The following is a 24,167-nucleotide window of genomic DNA, read 5'->3' as shown; positions in this document are numbered from 1 at the left end:
GCAGGGGAGGGGGGGAAACATTATAATTACCACAGGAGGCGGGATTTCTTCTAGTCCCCGGGCCTGCAAGCATCAGAAACTTGATTGAATAAAAAGACATTTCACAGCAACAAGACCTCAAGAACAAGATATGAGGCAAACAGGTAGGTATAGATTTACATTTCTATCACTTGTATGCCCATAATAGAGGTCAGGTAAGTGCCAGGGGGTGACAGATTCCCTTTAAGGAACTCTGTAATACATCTGATCAGAGCTATATACTTTTACTAAGTCTATTGGGAGGGGAGAAGAGAGGAGGTAGTAGGAAAAGAGTGAGAAGTGAAATATATGACAGAAGCACAGACACATATAAAGTGCTGCTGCTGGTTGATATTTATAGCTGATATCTTTTATCTCACCCCAGTGCTGGATTCTCAACCACTCTGCTCAGTACTGCTGTATAATGTCCTCCATACTGGAGCGTGCTACATAGAGACAGTAGAGCAGGAGACTCTCATACCTTTGTGTACTACGTATGGGAGACATCATAGCAAGCAATTGCCACTCACTAGCTTAGAGACAATTGAAAATTACAGACAGAGACTGAAGAGCAAAAATCCATTGAAAACAAGTCATATAATGGACAGAAAAGTGTTCTTACGTGCACATGCATGACAGCTTAGTGTCACGCAGTTCCTTGGGACTATGGGCGCTAACCAGGTCCCTAGATCTAGGGGCGCCCTAGTCTATCCTTGTACCCCGGATTACTCCTGAAGGTGGAGACGCTGGGTTCATGTGCCTTGTTATGCTCCTATATTAACCCTTATCTGTCCCCTACCCCACCCAGGGAGGTGGGAAGCCAAAGTGTATAGGAATACACTAACCATACAAACAAGGGAAGACGGACAGGAATAAATAAAAATAACAATCACACAAAATACACTCACCAAACAGAGTGGAACACAGGTGAGTTAAAGTACGGAGAAATCAAATAGGAGAGGATGGGGATATGCACACAAACAAAACTCCAAACAACAATCTCCTGAACAAATCTCCAAGCACCTACTCCAACGACGAACTACACCTCCAACTCCAGAACCAGGCAGTAAGAACTAACACTGTCAATTCCTAAGTGCCAGAGGTGAGCATACATAGCAGAGGGGAGTGGCCAACACTGAACAGCTGAGACAATCCAGATAGGAAAGCTCTAGGTGCTTTAACTGAACAGATTAACCCTTGCACTGCTAGCAAGGAAAAAAACTGCACTGTTTAATAATATGGAGAAGTACTTCTAACCAGTGCAGGAGTTTGTGAAACTAGACACTGCAATAGTCTGGCCCCTCTCTGTCGTGGTATCCCCTTGACACTTAGCCTGAAAATGATAAGTACACTTTAAGAAAACCACAGAACATGCAAAGCCACTTCCCAATAAGAACAGGGACTGGCACCCCTGATTTCTCAGACTAGTGGGGTGCTAGCTATTAGATCACTACTTGTTCCCCCTTGGTGTCTAATTAACAATTCATAAAAAACCAACTGCTGGAAAACCAACCTTCATTCTTTACCACATTAATATTTAGCTGAGGATAAAGAATCAGGGACCTTGTAAAAAAGGAGCTAAAAGTAATTAGCAGTAGAATCGTAGTAAATTGCTATGGATTACTGATACAATCAAGTAAAAGTAGCTACCTTCTTGCAACTGGCTGATTAATCACTTGGCTTGAGGTCAGGGCATGCATCTCCAAGATGAAAGGAGAAAATGAGTCAGAGCTTAAAAAGTAAAAAATTGTTCAACAATACATTAGAAAAAAAATATTAATCTGTCATTATTTTAGTCTAGGCACAGTATCCCCATAACAAAGTACTCCCTAAGGCTATGTTCACATGGAGTTTTTGAGGCGATCAGAAGGAAACGCTCCTTCTTTGTGGAGATTTTAATTTCCTGAAATGGTTCTGAGGAGTCTTTTTCCTGAAGCAGATTTTTGCAAACTAGAGCCTAGTTTGGAGCAGAATAACGCTAATAATAATGACATGAAATCAGAATAAACCTTTCCCGTTATAGGTCAATTAGGATTACCATAATTTTTAATATTTGCCAAATGCCAGAATAATGAGAGAGAGAGAATGTTTTATGGCATTTTTATTACTTACTGCAAAGTCAGAAGTTTACATACACTAAGATTACTATGCCTTTAAATAATTCTGGACTGCCTATATGGTGATGTCATGTGTTTGGAAGCTTCTGAGCTAAATGTCTCAGTTAATTAGAGACACACCTGTGGATGTATTTTAATGCACACCTGAAAAACACTGATTCTTTGTGAAGCATCATGAGAGAGTCTAAAGAAATCAGCCAAGATATCAGGAAGAGAATTGTGGACTTGCACAAGTCTGCTTTTCTTGGGTACAATTTCAAGATACCAGAAGGTGCCTCGTTCATCTGTACAAACAAGATGGGAATGTCCAGCCATCATCCCGCTCAGGAAGGGGACGGGTTCTGTGTCCCAGAGATGAACGTGCTTTGGTTCGACATGTGCATATCAACCCAAAGACACCTTGGATTTGACGAAGGGATATTGGCAGATCTCCATGTCCCAGGGAGCCAAGGAGAAGACTGCTTTTTCTACGCCGGACAGATGCTTACAATATGTCAGGATGAAATCACTGAAAAAGACGCTTTAGAAAAAAAAACACCAGGGTTTCCTCAAGTGTCTTTCGCTTGAAAACCTGGTAGTCCCATCGAACTCAGACTATCAATGCTGTACCTGTGAGCCAATTCCTACGCATTAGACGTATCTGTTCCACAGACAGTGATTTTGAGAGAAGAGCTGAGGAATTGAAGCACAGGTTTTTGGACCGAGGGTACAGCAGACGAAGTATTAAACATGCATACAATCGAGCAAGGAACAGCAATCGTGAGCATCTTATGTACCCCAATCAAAAATACAAACAAGAGAATTGCGTCAGGATGGTGACACAATATCACTCTCAATGGCGTAAGATGTACGATGTGCTGAAGAAGCATTGGCCTATCCTACTTGCGGATCAGGCATTGCGGCAATATTTACCCGATCATCCATCAGTTACGGCTCGTCGGAGTCCGAGCCTCCAAGATCACCTAGTTAGGAGCTATCTTACCCCTAATATTCAGAGGAAAATTGGAGACATTGGACTCATTGAGAGAAAACGAACGTGGGGGTGTACCCCATGTGGCTCATGTATTTCATGCCCAAATATTGTGAGTGCGAAGAAGTTCCTCTCATCCAATGGTAAGGAATTTACTATCTTACATTCCATTTCATGCACAATGTGTAACGTCATCTATCACGCTACGTGTCCCTGCTCTTTGATCTACATTGGTCTTACCACTAGAATGCTTAAAACTAGAGTGAGGGAACACGTGCGTGATATCATGGAGGCCGCAACTGAGGACAACTTTGAATCACTAAAGACTATTCCTAGGCATTTCAAGAGGTATCACGCTTGTGATCCATCTGGCTTTCAAGTCAAGGGTATTGACCACGTTTACAGCACACTGCGTGGTGGATGTACTAGTCGTGTACTTGCACAGAAAGAATCTAGGTGGATTTGGTCACTACAAACACTACATCCCCAGGGACTCAATGAGTCTTTAAATTTTTCACCATTCCTCTGATCGTTTCTGCTCTGCAGCTGTCTGTTTTTTTCGGTATTTTAATCTCTTTTTATTGGTTTTATTCTCTGTCTCATTTGCTTTCGTTTCTTTCTTAGTAACGTGCATATTTACCTGGGACTGCAGTCTTTCCTTCCCCTTCCCTCCCTTTATTTACGAGGACGAATGTATGAGGACGACTTTGAAAACTATAACTTTGTGGCTGTTCTTGAAGCATTGAGCCATTGGGACTATCTGAGTATACACATTGCAGGAGAAAGGCCCATCCTACAATGAATTATTTATCATGAATATTTATATATCGTCCTATGTGCAACAATACATATGATGTATATTCATTCTATGTGTTCCATTTGCTTTTGTTTATATTGGACACTTCATTGCCCTTACTCCTCAATGCCTCTCTCCGTGGGGGCAAAGGTACCATGCCTCCCACGGACAGTAGCATCTTTACAAAGATACATGATTCAACAACTATGCGTTGTATGGGATCTATTACATAGTGGTTATCAGTATATCAATCCGTTATAATGACATTGTGAGTGTGTTACATGTCTTCTTTACTATGTATTGATAGTCTGACATTTTGATGTATCATTTGTCCTCCTGACTTTTTGACTACCCCATCGTTTTGTTATTTACAAGGTATATGCAAAAAGTATTGCTATATATGGTCTACTTTAATATTATGTGGTGGTCATCACAAATGTGCACTTTGCATTTTATCAGCCCCTTAGGTGTCAGTTTTGTCCACCCACCGCACCGCTATTATGCGTCTTTTCCTGGTCCTCCCCCTTTAATTATACTGTGATTACGTAGGTATCTCTGCCCATCTGATATGGGGGTATAACTACACTACCATGTGACGCTGGAGGCGGTGCCTTACTTGCGATCACGTGATGCGAGGGGCGGTGAGCTCCTCGCAACCACGTGATGCACGGTGACTATTTCTGTCCATTTGACTTGGGGCTGGACATACTATCACGCGACGCGTGGGGCGGAACCCACACTCGCAATCACGTGATGCGAGGGGTGTTACCAGCTCCTTGCAATCACGTGATGCGCGGGGTGGATCCAATGCTGCGTTGCTATTAACAGCAATATGAACTTCCGGAGGGGAGGATCTAATATGCGGATATGCGTCCATCTGTTAGGATGCATCGTGATCAATGATTGGTCAGTTACTAAACCTATCTTGCGTCCTCTATAGTGATTGGCTAATTGCACTATAAAAATGATAGCGGCTTTAGCATGTCATTACCCCCAGAAGAAGGCACAGTGCCGAAATGCGCGTAGGGGTGACGATACCTGGGCTGACTTTTCTGACATCAACACATGTGAGTTATATTATTTTGTGTATACTTTTGTATGCTTAAATGGAGATCGTTTTTCTTATATGTAGCCATGCACTGTGCACTTTAGCGGCTCATTGGAGCCTTCTTGATAGTTTCTATACCACTAAGTTGGCTATGGGATATGTTTGACATATCCATACTTACATATGTCCCATTTTAGCTACCTTTTCATAATTACCTTGCACCATGTGTTTGACTCAGCCTTGAGTATCTGTTTATATAGCCCACTACTAATGTATCTGCGCCATTATGTCAAATAAATATGTCAGTAATTTTGTATTGTTCAATAAACTTTGCATTTTTATGTATCATTACGTTCTTGTACGTCATTTGCTCTATATGAACTAGATACTTCCAATATGTCAGGATGAAATCACTGAAAAAGACGCGTTAGAAAAAAACCCATCAGGGTTTCCTCAAGTGTCTTTCGCTTGAAAACCTGGCAGGTTCGCCCACCTAAAAAAGATGTCACGCACACATACTCTTAGGTTAAGTTCACACAAGGTTTTTTAACATAGCTTTTGAAGCAGATGCACTTCAAAATCCACATCAAAAACTGTTTCAAATACTCTTTGAATACTTTTTTTGTGAGTTTTTCTTTGCCGAAAACCTCGCTGAGATAAAAAGGAGGTAAGATGTCACTCCTTTGATGCCCAATATTCTTGAAGGACTGAAAAAAAAACACATGGCAAAAGAAAAACTCTTCAAAACCCTGTAAGATTCGAGAACCTTGTAAGAAAAACACCTGGATTCCACAGAGGGATGTCTTTTGAAAACCCACTTTGGATTTGACAGCCTCTAACACCTATGTGTGATCATATCCCAAGAGTAATTCACACAGAATTTTTTTGAGGACATCAACTCCAACATCCTCCTCAAAAAAGCTAGGAAAAGTCTTCCTATTGATTTCCATGGAAAATCCACTGTGCCGATCATATGTGGAGTTTGGTGAACCTTTGATAGCAAAAGTTGACAGGTGCCTCAGCCTTCAGGTTTCAGCAATGTGTCCATGCTTTGTGTGGTGTTCATTGCGGATGTCACCCATTGCAATGCAAAGGGGAAATGTACAACAATCACAAAATGGATTTTGCTGCAGCCCTAAGGCAGAAAAATCCACAACCAATCTACTATGTGTGAACATGCCTTAAGGTGTTGTCCATATTGATGCTAGGTGATCAATATGAGATCAGCAGACCAACTATCAGCTGTTATTTGCTCTTTTTTAACATGTGGCCAGAGTTGCCTTCAGCTGATTGGTGGGGATGCCGGAAAAGTGTCGGACCCCACTGATCTCCTACTGATAACCTTTCCTGGGGATGGGTCATTGGTATGGTGTGACCGGATACATTGAGGTTTTGAAACCCATATCTAGGTAAAGGTTGCAGTCAGCTGATCTACAAGCTGTAAAACGTTATGAACACTCAGGAACCATCAGATGACGTGTGACCACGACCATTTTGCATCACTGCATTAGTCCTGTAAGTTTACCTAAAAGTAAAGAGATAGTGTCCCCAGTGGCTTGTTACATGGCCGGATCTATTGCACATTAATTACCGTGGAAGATACAGAAATCATTAGAAAGCTTTTTTACAATCCATAATCCCTCTATATAATATATCAACCAAGAGCTGGAAATGAACATGGTGCAGATTTTTCCATCTATATATATTGTTTTTGCAGATCTGTAACAAAATCCGCAGGTATTGTCTACAGCTTCTGTCCTGGACTGTGATAATCCGCGCCAGCAGCGCTGGTGAATGTCCAAAAATTATCTGCAGTGTGTGAATGAGATTCTGTAATAAGCTGTGGACTTTCCATTACCAAATCTAGATGACAAGTTGCAGATTTTTCCTCTGTATTTGGGGATGTAAGGTCCACAGCAGATTACAGTGAAATGAATATTATCCAGAATCTCATTCACACACTGCAGATCATTTTTGGACCTTCACCAGCGCTGCTGACGCGGATTATCACTGTCCAGGACAGAAGCCATAGACAATACCTGCGGATTTTGTTACAGATCTGCAGACACATGTGCACACAGCCCAGCCTGGCATTCTATCCAGCAGTGGTGACCCCTGAGCCCCCTCCAGCCCGGTCCTATTGGCACAAGAAGCAGTGTCGGGAGGAGGGGCAGGAAGTCATCATCCCAGCGCAGCCAATCACAGCCCGCCCGGCACAAGTGTGCTGCTGTGTGTGGCATGCAGCGCTCGGGTCCTTGCTGCTGTGACAGACATGGGAGGAAACCTCGTCCGCGCATTCAAGAACTTCAATGTGGAGAGCCGGGCACACCGACTGATAGCCAAGGACAAGCCCAGCGTGGCGCCCATGCACCCGGGCACCAAAGAGGCCGCACAGGCTGCTACGTCTAGTAAGTGTAGCGTCATGTGCATGACCTTCCCCGTCACAGACACCAGGGGGCGCTGCACAGGCTAGCTCTATGCTCTTCATTGAGGACTGTACGCTCTGTATACAATGAGCTGCGTTCCACCACCCGGAAGCATCGTAGTACTAGAGCATGCTGGGAGATGAAGTCCTTGTGTGCAGTGTGTGGAGGTCATACACTTACAATAAGGGCATGTGCCCACTATGCAGAAATGAAGCAGAAAATTTCTGCAGCGTTTCTGCATGGGCTTGGCAGTCAAAAACGCTTGCGGATTTTGCATGCGTTTTTACATGTGGATTTGACTTGCGTTTTTCAAGTGCATTGGGACCTCAAATCCGCATGCGGAAACGCACAAATAATGGACATGCTGCGGATTTTAACGCAAGGAAAATCCACTGTAGAAAATTCCCAGCATGGGCACAGAACATGCAGATTTTCATTGGGGATCATGGGGCACGGATTACCAAGCGTTTACGCTGCGGAAAATGCGCATCAAAAACGCTAGAAAAGCGCATAGTGGGCACACAGCCATAGTGGGCACACATTCAGTTTCCTGAATGTTAACTATTCCTACAGCTCAGGTGAAAGAGGGGAATACTGGCATCCCCGTCTCTAGCATTAAGGGGTCCTGGTCCTCATTATCAGTGGAGAGAAGTGCCGTTACCATTGTAAGGGTTATTCCCATCTCCGCCTGTAAGGGATTAATTCACCCTGCCTTGCCCAATGGAGATGGCCGACTACACTGGTTCCATAACCCCCACTTATTACTATGGCGTTGCAGTACCTGCAGGGTTCACCTTCCCCCGTCTAATAATGTAATAGCACCTCCATAGGTGGAGGCTGGGATGGGAATATTACCCTCTGCTGGGCAGATTGTGGGGTCCTCACTGCTGGATCTACCAATCTGACTTCTATGATTCATTTACATGTGAGAGAGACTCTAAGGCGATGTGCCCACAATCAGGCGTCACCACAACAGAAATTGCCATGCTGTGGCTCGTAAAGCCGCACCACCAGTGAGTTTATGCGGCGTCAAGTAGAAGCACAGAGGGCATGGAGTTTCTATAAATCCCATCCACTGCTTGTACTGTAGAACGCAGCATTTTGGATGCTGCGCAGGTGGACTGTGTCCAAAACCAGGGCTGTGGAGTCGGTATAAAATGAACTCCTAAAATATATAATAAATTGGGTAGAGTAATTCTATGCAGTTTGTGGGGAATATTTTTTCATAAGAATTTGGAAAGTTATGATATATCCTATAAGTGTCTGTCCTATTCCTGATCTAAGGGTCTAGACTTTTAGCTGAGATGAATCTGTGATACAGTACGCTTATCACTTAAACATGAGCCATGTGTGAGGGAGTCGTGGAGCCGGTGTTAAGGAAATTGAGGAGTCGGAGGTTTGGCTTACTGACTCCACAGCCCAAAACACTGCTATTCCTGATCATGGGCACGTACCCTGAAAGGGGTTGTCTGCTATTGGACAAACCCTAATTAATACCGGGGTGCAACACAGACTATAAATCTCTATACTGACCACCTGGACTGTCAGCATTTCTCCAATCTAAGCGCTGTGCCCTCACTGGTCAGTTAAAATTGAAAACTGCCGCTTTAATGGAAGAAACACTGTTCCTCCACTTGGACAGAACTGTAAAGGCTGAGGCTGATCAGCAGTCACAGCTCTCACATGATATTGATAGTCAGATGACCATTAGTCTCTAACCGGACAACGGGCGGCGACGCCTCCGAGCTGACGCCGTCTGGCCTCTCGACGGGGCGGCGACGCCTCCGAGCTGACGCCGTCTGGCCTCTCGACGGGGCGGCGACACCTATCTGATATTGCATGGAGAGCTGTGTGGTCTCTGATTGGACAGCCATGGCACACTTCATAGTTTACTCAGGACAATAATGAGCAGTTTGGTATTTGATTAGATAGTGATATCAGAAGTGACTGCAGTGTAGATCGGATTAACAAGGGATGCTACAACAAGTGAGTGCAGTCTAGTCTCTGGACTGTGATATTATATTACAGTTGTCTTGTCTATGACTGGCCAGTGATGACACCCTTGACCATCCAAGAGCAAAAAAGCAGTCTAATCTGTGATTTTTTTTTTTTGGGTAATGTCACAAGTTTAGTCTGCAACTGGGAAGTAATTTCACAAGGGATAGCAGTGCTGTACGATCGCAGAGTAATAGCAGTCTAGCCTGTGATTTGTGGGTGGTATTTCTAGTTAGGACCACTGCAGTTTGGGGACTCAACTAAAAATGACCATATATTATGATTATTATTGCTGACTCTAAATATTCATAAGATATATATCTTAGCAGTGTATGAAAAGTAATTCCCCCAATTTCACATGCTTAGGCCTCTTTCACACATCAGTATCTCTAGTACGAGTGGAGACAGTTTCCACACGTACCGGAGACACAGACACACGCAGACCCATTCAAATCTATGGATTTGCTCACATGTCAGTGTGTTTCCACGAACTATGTGTCCATGTGCTCCACATGCTGACATGTCCGTTTTTTTGCAGATACACGGTCCGCAAAAGTGCCTCCAGGTAGCGCTGTTCCCAAGCATCGAGTGCTGAACGCTGCCCTCATCATGGTTCCTGCCGGCGCAGCAATCGGCACCAGCAGGGACAATGATGAGGGTAGTGGTAGTGTCTGCTCCCTCAGTGTCCCCACCTGTAAAGATAAGAATAAAATAGAATCCATATACTCACCTCTTCTAGGTGTCACCCACTGTAATCCTCTGACCGCAGGAGCTGGGGAGAATGAGCAGCTCCGGAGCTGCAGCTCAGGAGCAGTGTCCTAACACTGATGGAGCAGCTATTTTTTTATTCTTATTTTTACAGGTGGGGACACTGCAGGAGCAGACTAATACTTGTAACATACCTGGTGGCGTCCTTGCATAGTGGGCCATCTCCCACTGTGCAAGAGCGCGCACTTGATCTCCAGTCCAGTCTGCTAGCCTGGCTTCCCTCCATGCTGTCTGTTTGCCTCTGTTTCTGCTGCTTAAGGGCGGCGCCCAATCACTTCCTGTTTCTTGTACCTGCTGCGGGCACACCCCTTGTGCGTCCTCAGCCTATTGTTGTCTGTCATTTGGTATTTAACCCAGCTCCTCCCAAGAAACCCTGCCTGAGCATTGTGTTCTGTCAGTTGGCTTCTGGTCACTGATATGCCAGGTCCCGTTTATGTTTCCTGCCTTCGGTATCAGTTCCCGTGTCTGAACTGTGTCCTGTCTGTATTAGCTTCTAGCCTGTTGTCTTCTGCCTATCCTGGAGGCTGTATTTCCAGGCCTGTGTGTACACGCTCCTAGCCTGTTCATTCCGCCTTCTAGGGGCCGCATACCTAGACCCGCTCCTGTATCTTGCTGCTGTGTCTGTTCTTGTCTGAATACTCTCCTAGCCTGTTTCCTGTTTTTCTCTATGTCCGTACCTTCCCTTTTTCTGCAGAGTCTGAACTCGTACCTAACTCCTGCTCGTTGTCACTGTACTTCCGTTTGTGAGTTTGTGGTCCACTCGCTACTTCACTGCAAGTACCCTGTGGGTATCTGGTTCTGCCTTTCCCTTCCTGTCTGTTCCGTGTGTACAGAGCCCTGTCCCTCCTGCTCTGCCTTGCCCACCGCTCCGGCGGCTCTTGCCCGCTCAGCCCTGTCCACCGCGTCTGCGGTTTCGCTTTGCTCAGCCCTGTCCACCGCGTCTGCGGTTTCGCTTTGCTCAGCCCTGTCCACCGCGTCTGCGGTTTCGCTTTGCTCAGCCCTGTCCACCGCGTCTGCGGTTTCGCTTTGCTCAGCCCTGTCCACCGCGTCTGCGGCTCTGAATTTGTCTCCCAGTCTGTACTGGACCCTACCTAGCCTGCGCTCTAGTCTGCTTGTTCCTGTATTCCCCGGTGTGGGTCAACAGCCGTGTCCGGAGTCTGACCTGGAGTAGACCCTGGTTCCTCTGCTCGGTTCCTCCCTGGTGCACTGGCGTCGTATGCCGTCGTGCGACCTTGGTCGGATCGGGCAGATACTTAGTTACGCCCGTCCAGGCACTCTCCGGTTCATGGCACAGTGGAACCACTAAACACGCACACGCCAGTCAGTCCGGCGTGTGCATTACAATACTATCCTCATCATTGTCACTGCTGGTGCTGATTGCAGCGCCGGCAGGGAACCATGATGAGGGTAGCGTTCAGCACCAGCGCTTGGGAACAACGCTAACTGTAGCGCTGATTCCCGGGTGCCAGTATGTGTGCTCCTGATGTGGCACACGGTTGCCACACGTGTAACACACGGGACACGGATATCTCCGGTACCGTTTTTTCTGTTACCAGAAATATCCGAACGTGTGAAACCGGGCTTACACACGGATTTCTGCTTGCACTATTATGAAGGTATTTATCCAATTGCTTCTAGCTGAGTAAACAGGCAGTTATGGCTAGACCATATTGAGGCACAAGGAGTGCCTACTCTGAAATACAGAAGCTTAAAGGGAATCCGTCAGCAGGTTTTTGCTATGTAATCCGAGGACAGCGTGAGGTAGGGGTTAAAATGCTGGATTCAATTATGTATATCACATGTCAGGCTGTGTACTGTTGTTTACTTACAATGAAGGTTTTACCACTAGGACATTATCATTTTTGTGACTAGCTGGCTCGTGTAAAGTTGTCCAACTCCACCCCCTCCTATGATAAGCAGCTCACTGTCAATATACTATGTACATACAGAGCCTATCATGGACGGGGTTAGCTTTCTGAGCTCTGCTGCATTCTGCATCTAAGAACTCTGTATCACAACTGCTGCCTCCAGTAAACTAAGTGATACATCGCTGGATTCAGCTTCTCTTCTCCTACATTATGATGCTCTTAGATGAGGTGGCAAAAACCGGCTGACAGATTCTTTTTAAGTTGGTCGTACACAATAGAATAATTATTGGATGAACCTGTCATATGCAGACTGAAATATTAAGAACAAAAATGTTTTTGATGTGCGTACAGAGCCGTAAAAACCATATATGGTGATTAACGTATATGGGGTAGCCAGTGCTCCTGGTTCCTAGTTATTGAGTTGCTAACATTACTCGTCTTTGTGTAATGCAGTAATTACCTGCTGTAACTGACAACATGGTATCTCATTGATTAACAGCGCTGGGATCAAATCCCACCAAGGACAACATCTGCAAGGAGTTTGTATGTTCTCCCCATGTTTGCGTGGGTTTCCTTCAGGTTCTTCGGTTTCCTCCCACACTCCAAAGACATACTGATAGGGAATCTAGGTTGTGAACCACAATAAGAACTGTCGGCTTCTAGTTAGCCAATACATGTTGGGGAAAGGAAGTACCTGTACCTACAGTGCTGGCTGGTTCCCTAGGATGGTGCGGAGGACAGAAAGGCGCTCAGCAGTATTCTACCATTGTAAAGAGGAAAAAACTAGGTAAGGGTATCAAAACCTAAATGTCGTTCAGTTTCTTACTTGAAGGTGTAGTAATGATTAGGGCAGTATGACTAATCATGGCTGAACTAATGTGACTGAACAGCTGTAAGCTGGTTGTTATCCAAGTGACAAACATTTCAAGCAATATTATTTTGTTCTATGAGAGGCACAAAGAGAGATTCGGTAAAAAAAAAATAAAAAAATGCATAGATCTGACTTAACCCATTAGTGACGACCACCATACATATACGGTGGCTGTGTGTTACCACTGTATGGAGTGGATTCGGGAGCGGAGCCTGCTCTGTGCAGAGGGGGTATCATGTGTATCGTGTGTGTTACATAGCCGGCACCCGACCGTAACTGATATGATCAGAGCTAGCTCCGATCACATAACTTTAACATCTTAATTGCTGTTGTCAAGTGTGACTATGGCATTTAAAAGTCTTCAAGACAGTGACAATGTCAATCGATTGCCATGGCTGCTGGTAGCCTTCTGAATGCCCCTATGTTTGCCATATGAGGTCTCCTTTGAAGACCCGCCTCTGGCAGTGTGTTAACACTGGAGAACGTCAATTTCACCATGGTATTGCAGTATATTACATAGGTGAAATTGCAGGTTCAACTGCACTAGGAGACTAACTAAGAATGAAAAAAAAATAAAAATAACCCCCCCCCCCCCTTCAAAAAAAAAAGTGTATGTGTTAAAAAAAAAAAAAAAAAAAAAAAAAAAAACATTTTGGTATTTGTGTGTGTAATTGCTTGAACTTATAACATATAAAAAATATTTACCCCATGCAGTGAATACTGAAACGAGAGAGGTGAGAGGGCGGAAAACAAAACTGCAAAAATGTTGTTTTTTTTTGGGGGGGGTTTCTTTGATTTCTCTAAAAAATGTTATAAATTGCAATCAAAATAACGTATTTACCCCAAAATGATATTCAGAATGTCAGCTCGATGCAAAATAAAACAAGCCATCACACAGCTCCATTGTCAGACACATAAAAAGGGAAATTTACAGGCCGCAGAAAATGGTGACGCTACCAAATATTTTTGTTGTCATTTTTTTTTTTTTTTTTAAAAAAAAGGAAGCTTGGTATAGCCATAAATCATTAGACTGACGGGTCGTTTTTAAAAGCAGAGGTAAATCCGTTAAAACAAAACCCCCAAAACAATTGGCAGGATTTTGGGGGTAGGAAATTTGTCATTTCACAGTCCTTGGAAAATTTGTCATAATTTCTCAGTACATTGTATGGTAAAATATATCAAAACTGCAGCTCATCCCACAAAAAAAGCCCTCATTTGGATATGTTCGTGGGGGGGGGGGGATTATGACTGTACGAATAAAGGGAAGGGAAAATGAACAAATCGCTGGGTCATGAAGGGTGTATACAATTAGTAAATCAAATAAAACTAGATGTTTGATTGTAATATTTTATTCTACAGCTCTGCCTGGTTTGACAGTTCTCCAGGATCATTGTCTTAAATGTTGTTGTGTGTTTTTTTTTTTTTTTTTTTTTTTTTTTTTTTTTAACATCATTGATTTGTTACTTTTTTTCCAGATCACCCTGACTTCCAGGATAAAATTTACAAAAAAGATGTTCAGCTTTTATCACATTTGAAAGATGTATATGTTGACTCCACAGATCCATCACCCCAGGTAATTGTCGGTTACTTTTTACTGGGGCGATTTAAATGCCCTCCTGAATACAAATAGTATCTTTTTATTTTGACAGTTCTCAAAACAGATTATAAGGGTTGCTTGGTTTAACAGAGTTTCATCTTTGCTTTAATTGTTATGAAATGTAAACTCACCTTTTGAACTTCCAAAGTTATGTTATTTGACCTTCCAAGTGAGTGATCAGTCTTGATTAGCCCCTGCGCACGGTTCAGATTATCCCAGAAGCCCACCTCTGATGAGTCATTCACCTATTGTGGCCGTACAGGAGCGCAGCACCCGGCAGATAAGATAGGTGGGTGTCTTAGGTCAAAGCTTCTTTACTTTGAGGGTAGAGAGGAGCAGTGTTGGCAGGGTGCCGATACACTATCAGCCTTTGTCACTAGTCTACAATTCAATAATAGAAACAGCCACCGATTAGTTGAACTTGGAGTTGAGCAAAAAGATTTGCATGACCCTGGTACAGTGGCCGCACCAGTACTTTGTAGCAACCGGACCAAAGCCCTAGAAACCTCCTCCTACCTCCTGGCACTCCTAGTGCCTCTTCCAATTAGTTGAAGAAAATAACCACGGCATTCCGTGAGATGGCTTTATTGTAGGGTCAGCATAAAGGTCCAGTATGTATAATGGCCAACTTTTCGGTCATCTGTGGACCATGGTCACAGACACTGACACTGACACTGCAATAAATCCAAATTTAATTTTCTGATTGCATCTCCTGAAATGCCATGGTTATTTTCTTCTACGTTAGGTGCATTTCCACTGCCACCTTGGCACCCTTACTGAACCGGCAGTGCCTACAAATCGTCTTGTCCAACACTTGCTGAACTCTGTTTTGGTTGCACATTTAGTTTGTTCTACATCTGATCATTGTGCAGTGCATAATGAATACATCAGCCCATCCCAAATGTAGGCAGGAAGACTGATTGAATGTGTAAATGAAAGGGGTTTCTTGGGATCACAATATTACTAGCCTAATCTTAGGCTAGGCCTAAGATTGCAGGCATATAAAGCAGTGTAAACGTTGAAGAGACTGCAACGTTTACATGAGAGCCACAGCATCTGTGAACGGAGATGGGTTGGTGTGTCATGGTCTGAGCCCCCACCAATCTGATATTGCTGTATTCATTTCAGAATATCCATTTAAGACCTATAAAACAAGCAAAATTGTGAAAGCGGCTCTTGATTGGAGAGGGCTATATTGCACGGATATGGGATCAGTACATGATATGTAAAGCAAAGGATTTGCAAAGTTGACTCTCTAAAGGTGAAACTGTTATTTAACCGCTTTAAGACATCTGCCGTACATGTACTGCGCTGCTGGAGGTGCGTTCCTGCAAACCACAGTACGTTTATAGCGAGCTCACACTGAGCACTGAGGCAATCAAAAGTGGGTGTCAACGCTATATCAGAGCTCACACACTGCGGCAACGCCCACGTACGGTGCTAGCTCCGATCGCGGGCGTTAAACCCCTCTGATGCCGCTGTCAATACCGACATCGGTTGGGTTGCAGAGGGAAGGAGTGTTCGTCTTGTGCCAATAATCTCCAAAGTGGCCATGTGCCGAAAGATGGCCACAGGGTCAGCCAGGTACGGTGGCTTGAAAGCTTCTGCTCAGAGCAAGAGCTGAAACGCCTCCTACCTGTGTGCGATGCACTGATCTAATGCCTTGAAATACAAAAGCATTGCAGAGTATTAGATCTGCGATCCTGGGAAAAGGTAAAAAAGGGAAACAAAATAGTTAAAAAAAAAATTGTAAAAATATAAAAAAAGACAAAATAAAGAAAAAAATGAAAAAATATTAATTATATATACTGTGGGCGACTCGCTCTGCCACTTCCGGAAGTAGACTCAGGAACCCAGGTTTTCTTTGCAGGCTTTATTAGCAACCTAAAGCTCTGCACTCCAGTAAAATAAATACAACCTTACTTGGCTAAACAGCAAAACAAAAGATAAACTATAGCACAGTCCATATACAACCCCTGGCAAAAATTATAGAATCACCGGGCTCGGAGGATGTTCATTCACTTGTTTTAATGTTGTTGAAAAAAAAGCAGATCACAGATATGGCACAAAACTAAAGTCATTTCAAATGGCAACTTTAGGGCTTTAAGAAACACTAAAAGAAATCAAGATTAAAAATGTGGTACTCAGTAAGGGTCATTTTTTTTCCGACCAAGCAGAGGGAAAAAATTATGGAATCATGAAAAACAAACACACAAAAGAACACTCTAATACATCACTAATATTTTGTTGCACCACCTCTAGCTTTAATAACAGCTTGCAGTCTCTGAGGCATGGACTTAATGAGTGACAAACTGAACTCTTCATCAATCTGGCTCCAACTTTCTCTGATTGCTGTTGCCAGGTCAGCTTTGCAGGTTGGAGCCTTGTCATGGACCATTTTCTTCAACTTCCACCAACGATTTTCAATTGGATTGAGATCTGGACTATTTGCAGGCCATGACATTGACCTTATGTGTCTTCTTTCAAGGAATATTTTCACAGTTTTTGCTCTATGGCAGGGTGCATTATCATCTTGACAAATGATGTCATCATCCCCTAACATCCTTTCAATTGATGGGATAAGAAAACTGTCCAAAATATCAATGTAAACTTGGGCATTTATTGAAGATGTAATGACAGCCATCTCCCCAGTGCCTTTACCTGACATGCAGCCTCATATCATCAATGACTGTGGAAATTTGCATGTTCTCTTCATGCAGTCATCTTTATAAATCTCATTGGAATGGCACCAAACAAAAGTTCCAGCATCATCACCTTGCCCAATGTAGATTTGCGTTTCATCACTGAAATATGACTTTCATCCAGTCATCCACAGTCCACGATTGCTTTTTCTTAGCCCATTGTAACCTTGTTTTTTTGTGTTTTGGGTTAATGATGGCTTATGTTTAGCTTTTCTGTATGTAAATCCCATTTCCTTTAGGCGGTTTCTTACAGTTCGATCACAAACATTGACTCCAGTTTCCTCCCATTCATTCCTTATTTGTTTTGTTGTGCATTTCCTGTTTTGGAGACATATTGCTTTAAGTTTCTGGTCTTGACACTTTGATGTCTTCCTTAGTCTACCAGTATGTTTGCCTTTAACAACCTTCCCATGTTGTTTGTATTTGGTCCAGATTTTAGACACAGCTGACTGAACAAACAACATCTTTTGCAACATTGCATGATGATTTACCTTCTTTTAAGAGTTAGATAATCCTCTCCTTTGTTTCAATTGTCATCTCTCGTGTTGGAGCCATGATTCATGTCAGTCCACTTGGTGCAACAGCTCTCCAAGGTGTGATCACTCCTTTTTTGATGCAGGTGTTAGTTTTGGAATTGAAAATTTACAGGGTGATTCCATAATTTTTTTCCCTCTGCTTGGTCTGAAAAAAATTTCCCTTACTGAGTACCACATTTTTAATCTTGATTTCTTTTAGTGTTTCTTTAAAGCCCTAAAGATGCCATATGAAATGACTTTAGTTTTGTGTCATGTCTGTGATCTGCTTTTTTTCAACAACATTAAACAACTGAATGAACATCCTCTGAGCCCGGTGATTCCATAATTTTTGCCAGGGGTTGTATGTGTGTGCGGGTCGCTCACACAAGTTATGTCCAGCCTTCAGCTCCCTCCTGAGCTATGGCTGTCCAGTCTGGAGACCTTGCCTCTCCAAACACAACTCAGAGTAAAAAAAACAGGACTGAACATTTAAACATTGCTCAGCCACACCCGGAGGTGGAGGTATGGGGAATGACGTCCCTCCAATCTCAATGTCATTCCCTTAAAACCACGCCCTTTTAAATGAGTTAACTCACCAGCATATAACATGCTGGCAGAAAGTCCATTGGTTCCAGTTCACACAGGCTAGCAACCTCTGTGACACATACCTCCCCTCATAAATCATAACAGTGACTCTGTCACATATTCCCTCCCTCTGCCCAAAGCCCGGGGGTTTGGGCACCTTCCGATACCAGACAGGAAATTCTCGAAAGGGCATCAGCGTTCCTGTGTGACTTCCCAGGCCTATGCTCTACGTGAAAGTTGAAGAGCTAGGAACCATCTAGTTACCCTGGCATTTTTACCCCTCTTTTCCCTCAACCATCTCAACGTGGCATGGTCTGACACCAACTTAAACTTCCGGCCTAGCAGGTAGTATCTTAGTGTATCTACGGCCCACTTTATGGCTAAACACTCTTTTTTTCTACTGTTGCGTAGTTTTTCTCACAGGATGAAAGCTTCCGGCTCAGATAGAGAATGGGATGTTCTTCCCCATTTATCTCTTGAGAGAGAAAGTACCACAAAATCTTTCTTGAAGTCTGGTGAGACCAGGACCGGCTTTTTACACAGTGCTGACTTCAACAGTTGAAACGCTGTCTCTGTTTCCTCCATCCACTTCACCATGGTTGATCTGGTGCCTTTTAGGAGATCCGTCAGTGGCGCGGCCATCATGGCAAAATTTGGGATAAACCTCCGGTAATATCCCACCATTCCCATTCCCAGCTGCTGCAACCCCTCAACCTAATGTCTCCGCTCCATTCCTGTGGAATGTAAGCCCGCAAGGGCAGGATCCTCTTTCCTCCGTACCGTTCTATCATTGTTAGTTTGTTTACTGTAAGTGATATCTGTATTTGGTATGTAACCCCTTCTTATGTACAGCACCATGGAATCAATGGCGCTATATAAATTAATAATAATAAAAAAATTCCCAGAAACGCTCACTTGCTTCTTGGAGAGCGGTTTCGACCTGGTCTGGATTGCCTCCACTTTATTAACTTGCGGCTTTATTTCGCCTCTCCCGACAACATAGCCCAAGTACTTGGCCTCCTCTTTTGCAACGGCACATTTTTTCGGATTTATAGTAAATCCCGCCTTCCTTAGAGCATCCAGAACAGCCTGTAGCTTAGGTAGATGACTAGCCCAGTCTGGGCTAAAGCCTACAATATCGTCAAGATAGGCTGCAGCATACTTCTTATGTGGGGCTAGGATCCGATCCATAGCCCTCTGGAAGGTGGCTGGGGCCGTCTGTAGTCTGAACGGCATCCGAGTATATTGAAAGCACCCATCAGGTGGAGAGAAAGCTGTCTTCTCCTTGGCCGTCTGGGACATGGGGATCTGCCAGTAGCCCTTCGTCAGGTGAAGAGTAGTTATGTACCTTGCCGGTCCAAGTCTCTCGATGAGTTCGTCGACGTGGGGCATCCGGTACGCGTCACACTTGGACACCTCATTCAGCCGGCGGTAGTCATTACAAAATCTCCACTCTCCTTTTGGGTTTTGGCACGAGGACGATTGGGCTCGACCACCCACTCTTTGACTCCTGTATTACCCCGAGGTCTAGCATCCTCTTTACCTCGTCGGAGATCACCTTCCGGCGTGCTTCCGGAATCCGGTACGGCTTCAGATTCACTCTTACATGTGGCTTTGTAAGTACGTCATGCTCTACCTTAGTATGCCCCGGCAACTCTGAGAGCAGCTTCCAATTTTGCTGTAGTAGTTCTCGACATTCCTTCTGGGCCGGCCAGAGAGACTCTGCTATAGTGACCTCTTCCACTTTGCCTTCAGGAGTGGCTCGCAGGCAAGGAGTTTCCACCGGTTCCCGGTCCCGCTACGGCTTGAGCAAGTTCACATGGTATACTTGTTGCGGCTTTCTTCGGCCAAGCTGGTGGACTCTGTAGTTCACTTCACTGAGTTTCTCCACCACCTCATACTTGCCTTGCCACTTGGCCAGGAATTTACTTTCGACAGTGGGAATGAGAACCAGAACGCGATCCCCAGGCTGGAACTGTCTCAGCCTTGCCGACCGGTTATACACCCTCGCCTGAGCTTCCTGCGCCCGGAGGAGATGTTCCTACACGATGGGCATCACATGCTGGCAGAAAGTCCATTGGTTTCAGTTCACACAGGCTAGCAACCTGTGCGAAACATTCATCCCCTCATAAATCATACCAGTGACTCTGTCACAATACATACACAAAAATAAACAAAGTACACATATTTGGTATCAATGCATTCGGAATGATCTGACCTATCAAACTGCCCCACTAGTTAACCCCTTCAGTAAACACTGTAAAAAAAAAAAAAATTGCTTTTTCATCATACCGTCGAACAAAAAGTGGAATATAACTCAATTAAAAAGTTGAACGTAAATAAGTTATTGCTGAAAATGTCATCTTGTCTCACAAAAACACAAGTTGCCATACAGCTCCAACAGCTAAAAAGAAGAGCCATATCTCTCAGAATACAAAAATGCGATGCAAAAATATGTATATTTTTTGTGTAAAAGCGGCAATATATATATAAATGTGCTATCTCTGTAATCGTACTGACCCAAAGAATAGTTATTTTATCACTTTTACCACACTGAGGATGGCATTAAAAAAAAAAAATGCTGCCTCACAAAAATCGTAATAGAAAGCGATCAAAAAATGTTATGTGGCCGAAAATGGTACCAGTAAAAACATCACCTAATCCTGCAAATAACAAGCCGCCACATGACTGTTGGCTGAAATATGGAAAAATTATAGCTCTCAAACTATGATGATGCAAAAACTTTGTTTTGCTAAAAAAAACATCTTTTAGGCTGCATGCCCACGATGCGCATTTAATGTGCGCCATTTCTGCCGCAAAACGCATTAAAAAGCTTGTTAAGTTATCTAAGTTTCCCAATGGTAATCAGCATGTGCTGTGCACATGCTGCGGAAATTTCCGCTGCGGATTATCATTGCGGAAAAATCCGCAGCACAACCATTAATTTTGCGAAATCGCCGCCATTGACTTGCATTGCACCGCATAACATCCACATGACTACACGTACACATGCGGATATTATGGGATTAAATGCGTGGATGGTACCCAGGTCTGGAGAAGGAGACTCTCCTTCAGACCCGGGTACCATAGTACCTGTAGTTTAAAAAAGAATTAAAATAAAAAAACAAAAACAAAACATATACTTGCCTTCTGATGACCCCTTTCTGCTCCCGGCGGCGCTGCTGGCTCTTCGGCTGCTCGCGGTGGTGTAAAATGACCTTCCATGATGTCGGCGGTCGCGTGACCTGTCACATGACAAAATGACGTCATGGAAGGTCCTTTTTAGAGCACAGCGAGCCGCCGAAGACACCGGACGACGCACCATAGTGAAGACCGGGGCCATCGGAAGGTGAGTATAATCCTTTTTTTTTTCCAACATTTTTATTCTTTTTTTTTTACTATTGATGCTGCATTTGCAGCATCTTAACTTGGTCACACAACATAAATCCTTGCCGGTTGCATGGATTTATATAGTGTGACCAAGTTCTCAACACTTTTCCAAGTGATGCTAAAATCGCTTGGAAAAGCGCTTTACAACCCGCATGCGGAAATGCATGTGAAAAACGCTTCACAAACTCTTCCACCTGGCAGAAAAAAAACGCGTGTAATATCCTCATGCGGTTTTTCTGCCCGGGAGATGCAGAAACGCTCCGCAGCATTTGTGCATCGTGGGCACTTAGCCTTAGTGTGTGACAGAAGCCAAGCATAAAAAAAACAATATAAATCCGGTATCTCTGTAATCGCACCGACCTGAAGAATAAAATCGCTTTTTCACTTATACCGCAGAAGGAACAACATAAAAAATAAAACCAATTGTTCACCTGCTGTTGTTTTTTTTTTTCTCATTTTGTCTCCCAAAGATCGCAATATGGCTTGGCACACATTCATCCTGCGCTAAGCACTTACATCGGGGTTTCCATGTTAATCCTGAAATACTTGATTCAGACAGAACCCCCGGCGGAAGATTCCCTATAATGAGGCAGATGGAGGCACTGTGGACTCTCTGTCCTATGATTTGACGATGCCCGTCTTTTTAGGCATGCATAAAAGCGCAGTCGGCCACAGTTATGTGCACCTCTGACGAGAAGGACACCGCTGAACAGAGGCCAGACGGAGTCCAGAGTAACTCTGTGCCACATTATAGTGAATGGATCCTTCAGGGGTTTCATCTGAATCACGTCACTCAGAGATTTAGATGGAAACCGAGATATAACTGCTCAGCGTAAAGCGCATGATAAATGTGATCCAAAATGTTATATAAAATGTTCCCAATAAAAGCTTCAACTCAATCCACAAAAAAGCCCACGTAGGTCTGTCATCCGTCAATGGAAATATATAGGGGGCTTGCATGTTACTGGTAGAAAGGCTCTGGCAAAGCGTTATGGCTCCCCACCCACAAAAGAAATCCAGCAAATCCCAAATCTAAATTGCCCCCTCCCTTCTGAGCGCTAAAGTGTGCTGTGTAGACCTGGAATCTTCCGTGAGCGTAATACCACTCAGACAACACAGGGTGAGGGTTAAACAGTGTGGCAATACTTTATTGAACCATCAACCGGACAATAAACACATAGAACAGTCCCAGCAAATACCCAAGATGGTACAATATTACACAGTCTCACCCTTCTGCTGGCCCGCCGAGAATAGAACAGCTGCAACTTTGGGACTTCCAGGGCCAACTACCTCAACCAGTGGTCCCCCGCTTTTGCTGAACCCCTACAGAGAGGAGGTAGCGGCAAGCTTTGGAAGCTGACAGTCCATCGAGGTACAAGAACAGTAGACCCGAGGATCCCACCCTGGCCTCTCAAAGTTTCCATGGGGTCAGATGACCAGCTGGTCCCAGTCTGGCTTCTTCTAATGTCTCCATGGGTTCCAGGCAACCGGAGGGTCCCACCTGGTAATCCCAAACAACATATACATGGGGCCAGGTGACTTCATCTTCCCAACCTTGTCTCCCCAAATGTATCCATGGGTTCTCTGATGGTCAATGAAGCAGATCCGTATCCTTACAGTCAGGGCTGTGTACCCGGAATCATGTAGAATCCAAATCTGTGTCTCTCTGGATCAAGCTATGCTACCAAGCTGATGTCCTGAAGAGTGTGTCTGATCTTTTGATTTTCCTTGTAAAGTCCCTTTCAATTCTCTTTGCAGCAAGATAGAAAACTACTTTTTTATATATACATATGTGACTAAGATCATCAGTCAAAGGTCAGAGGTAAAGGTGCAGGGCTCACTCAGGTCTCATTGTTTGAGCTAATCCCCCTGCTATTGTAAATAAACTAGCTAGCTTAGTATAATATGCAATTAGCATACTAACAAACATCATTGTTCCCAAACCCTGAGCCACTGTCCTTTTTGACCAGCCAAAGAAACACATGCATTCAAAAGTCAACAAAGATAATAGTGTATTTCTCCTGGCTTAACAAATCTAGAAGTCTGGCTGATTAAGATTAGATGCTGTGTCGTCACATGTGCCTCAACCACATTTAGCATTTACATGTTTGTCATCTCTGTAGTGATGAGATACCACCTAATTTACAGGGGCCATGTCTCCAGAAGCACATGCTGTGCATAATCTATAGGCACTACAAAGTATGGACACTACAATGGCAGAGTTGCAATTTTTCATTTCGCAACATTTACTGCTGCTTGTTTTTTGGGAAACACCAATGAATCCTCACTACACCTGTAGATAAATTCCCAGAAGGGTGTAGTTTGCAAAATGGGGTCACTTGAGGGGGAATTCTGCTCTTCTGGCACTTTGGTTTGCTAATTTCATATACAGAGCCCCTTTCTACTATAACTTGCTCTCCATGAGTGAAATAGCTCTCCTTTCATTCCGAGTCTCGCTGTGTGGCTAAGCAGTACTGTACAATTACATTTAGCAAAAATTG

General features: G+C 43.9%; 1 protein-coding gene across 1 annotated transcript in view; it reads left to right on the top strand.

Annotated features, from left to right (window-relative positions):
* Positions 1-7,124: 7,124 nt before the first annotated feature.
* Positions 7,125-24,167, top strand: part of NDUFAF4 (NADH:ubiquinone oxidoreductase complex assembly factor 4) — a 35,253-nt gene continuing 18,210 nt past the window's right edge. Inside the window, exons 1-2 of the mRNA XM_073673169.1 lie at positions 7,125-7,357; positions 14,353-14,450. Of these exons, the coding sequence (XP_073529270.1) occupies positions 7,222-7,357; positions 14,353-14,450 (234 nt within the window). The 5' untranslated portion in view covers positions 7,125-7,221. The remainder of the gene's footprint in view (positions 7,358-14,352; positions 14,451-24,167) is intronic.

Source organism: Phyllobates terribilis, unplaced genomic scaffold (genome assembly GCF_046119375.1).
Source record: "Phyllobates terribilis strain yellow unplaced genomic scaffold, ASM4611937v1 Scaffold_3__8_contigs__length_932513732, whole genome shotgun sequence".
NCBI classification, from domain to species: Eukaryota; Metazoa; Chordata; class Amphibia; order Anura; family Dendrobatidae; genus Phyllobates; species Phyllobates terribilis.
The sequence above is the reverse complement of the archived record's forward strand: the minus strand, read 5'-3'. Positions and strand labels throughout refer to the sequence as shown.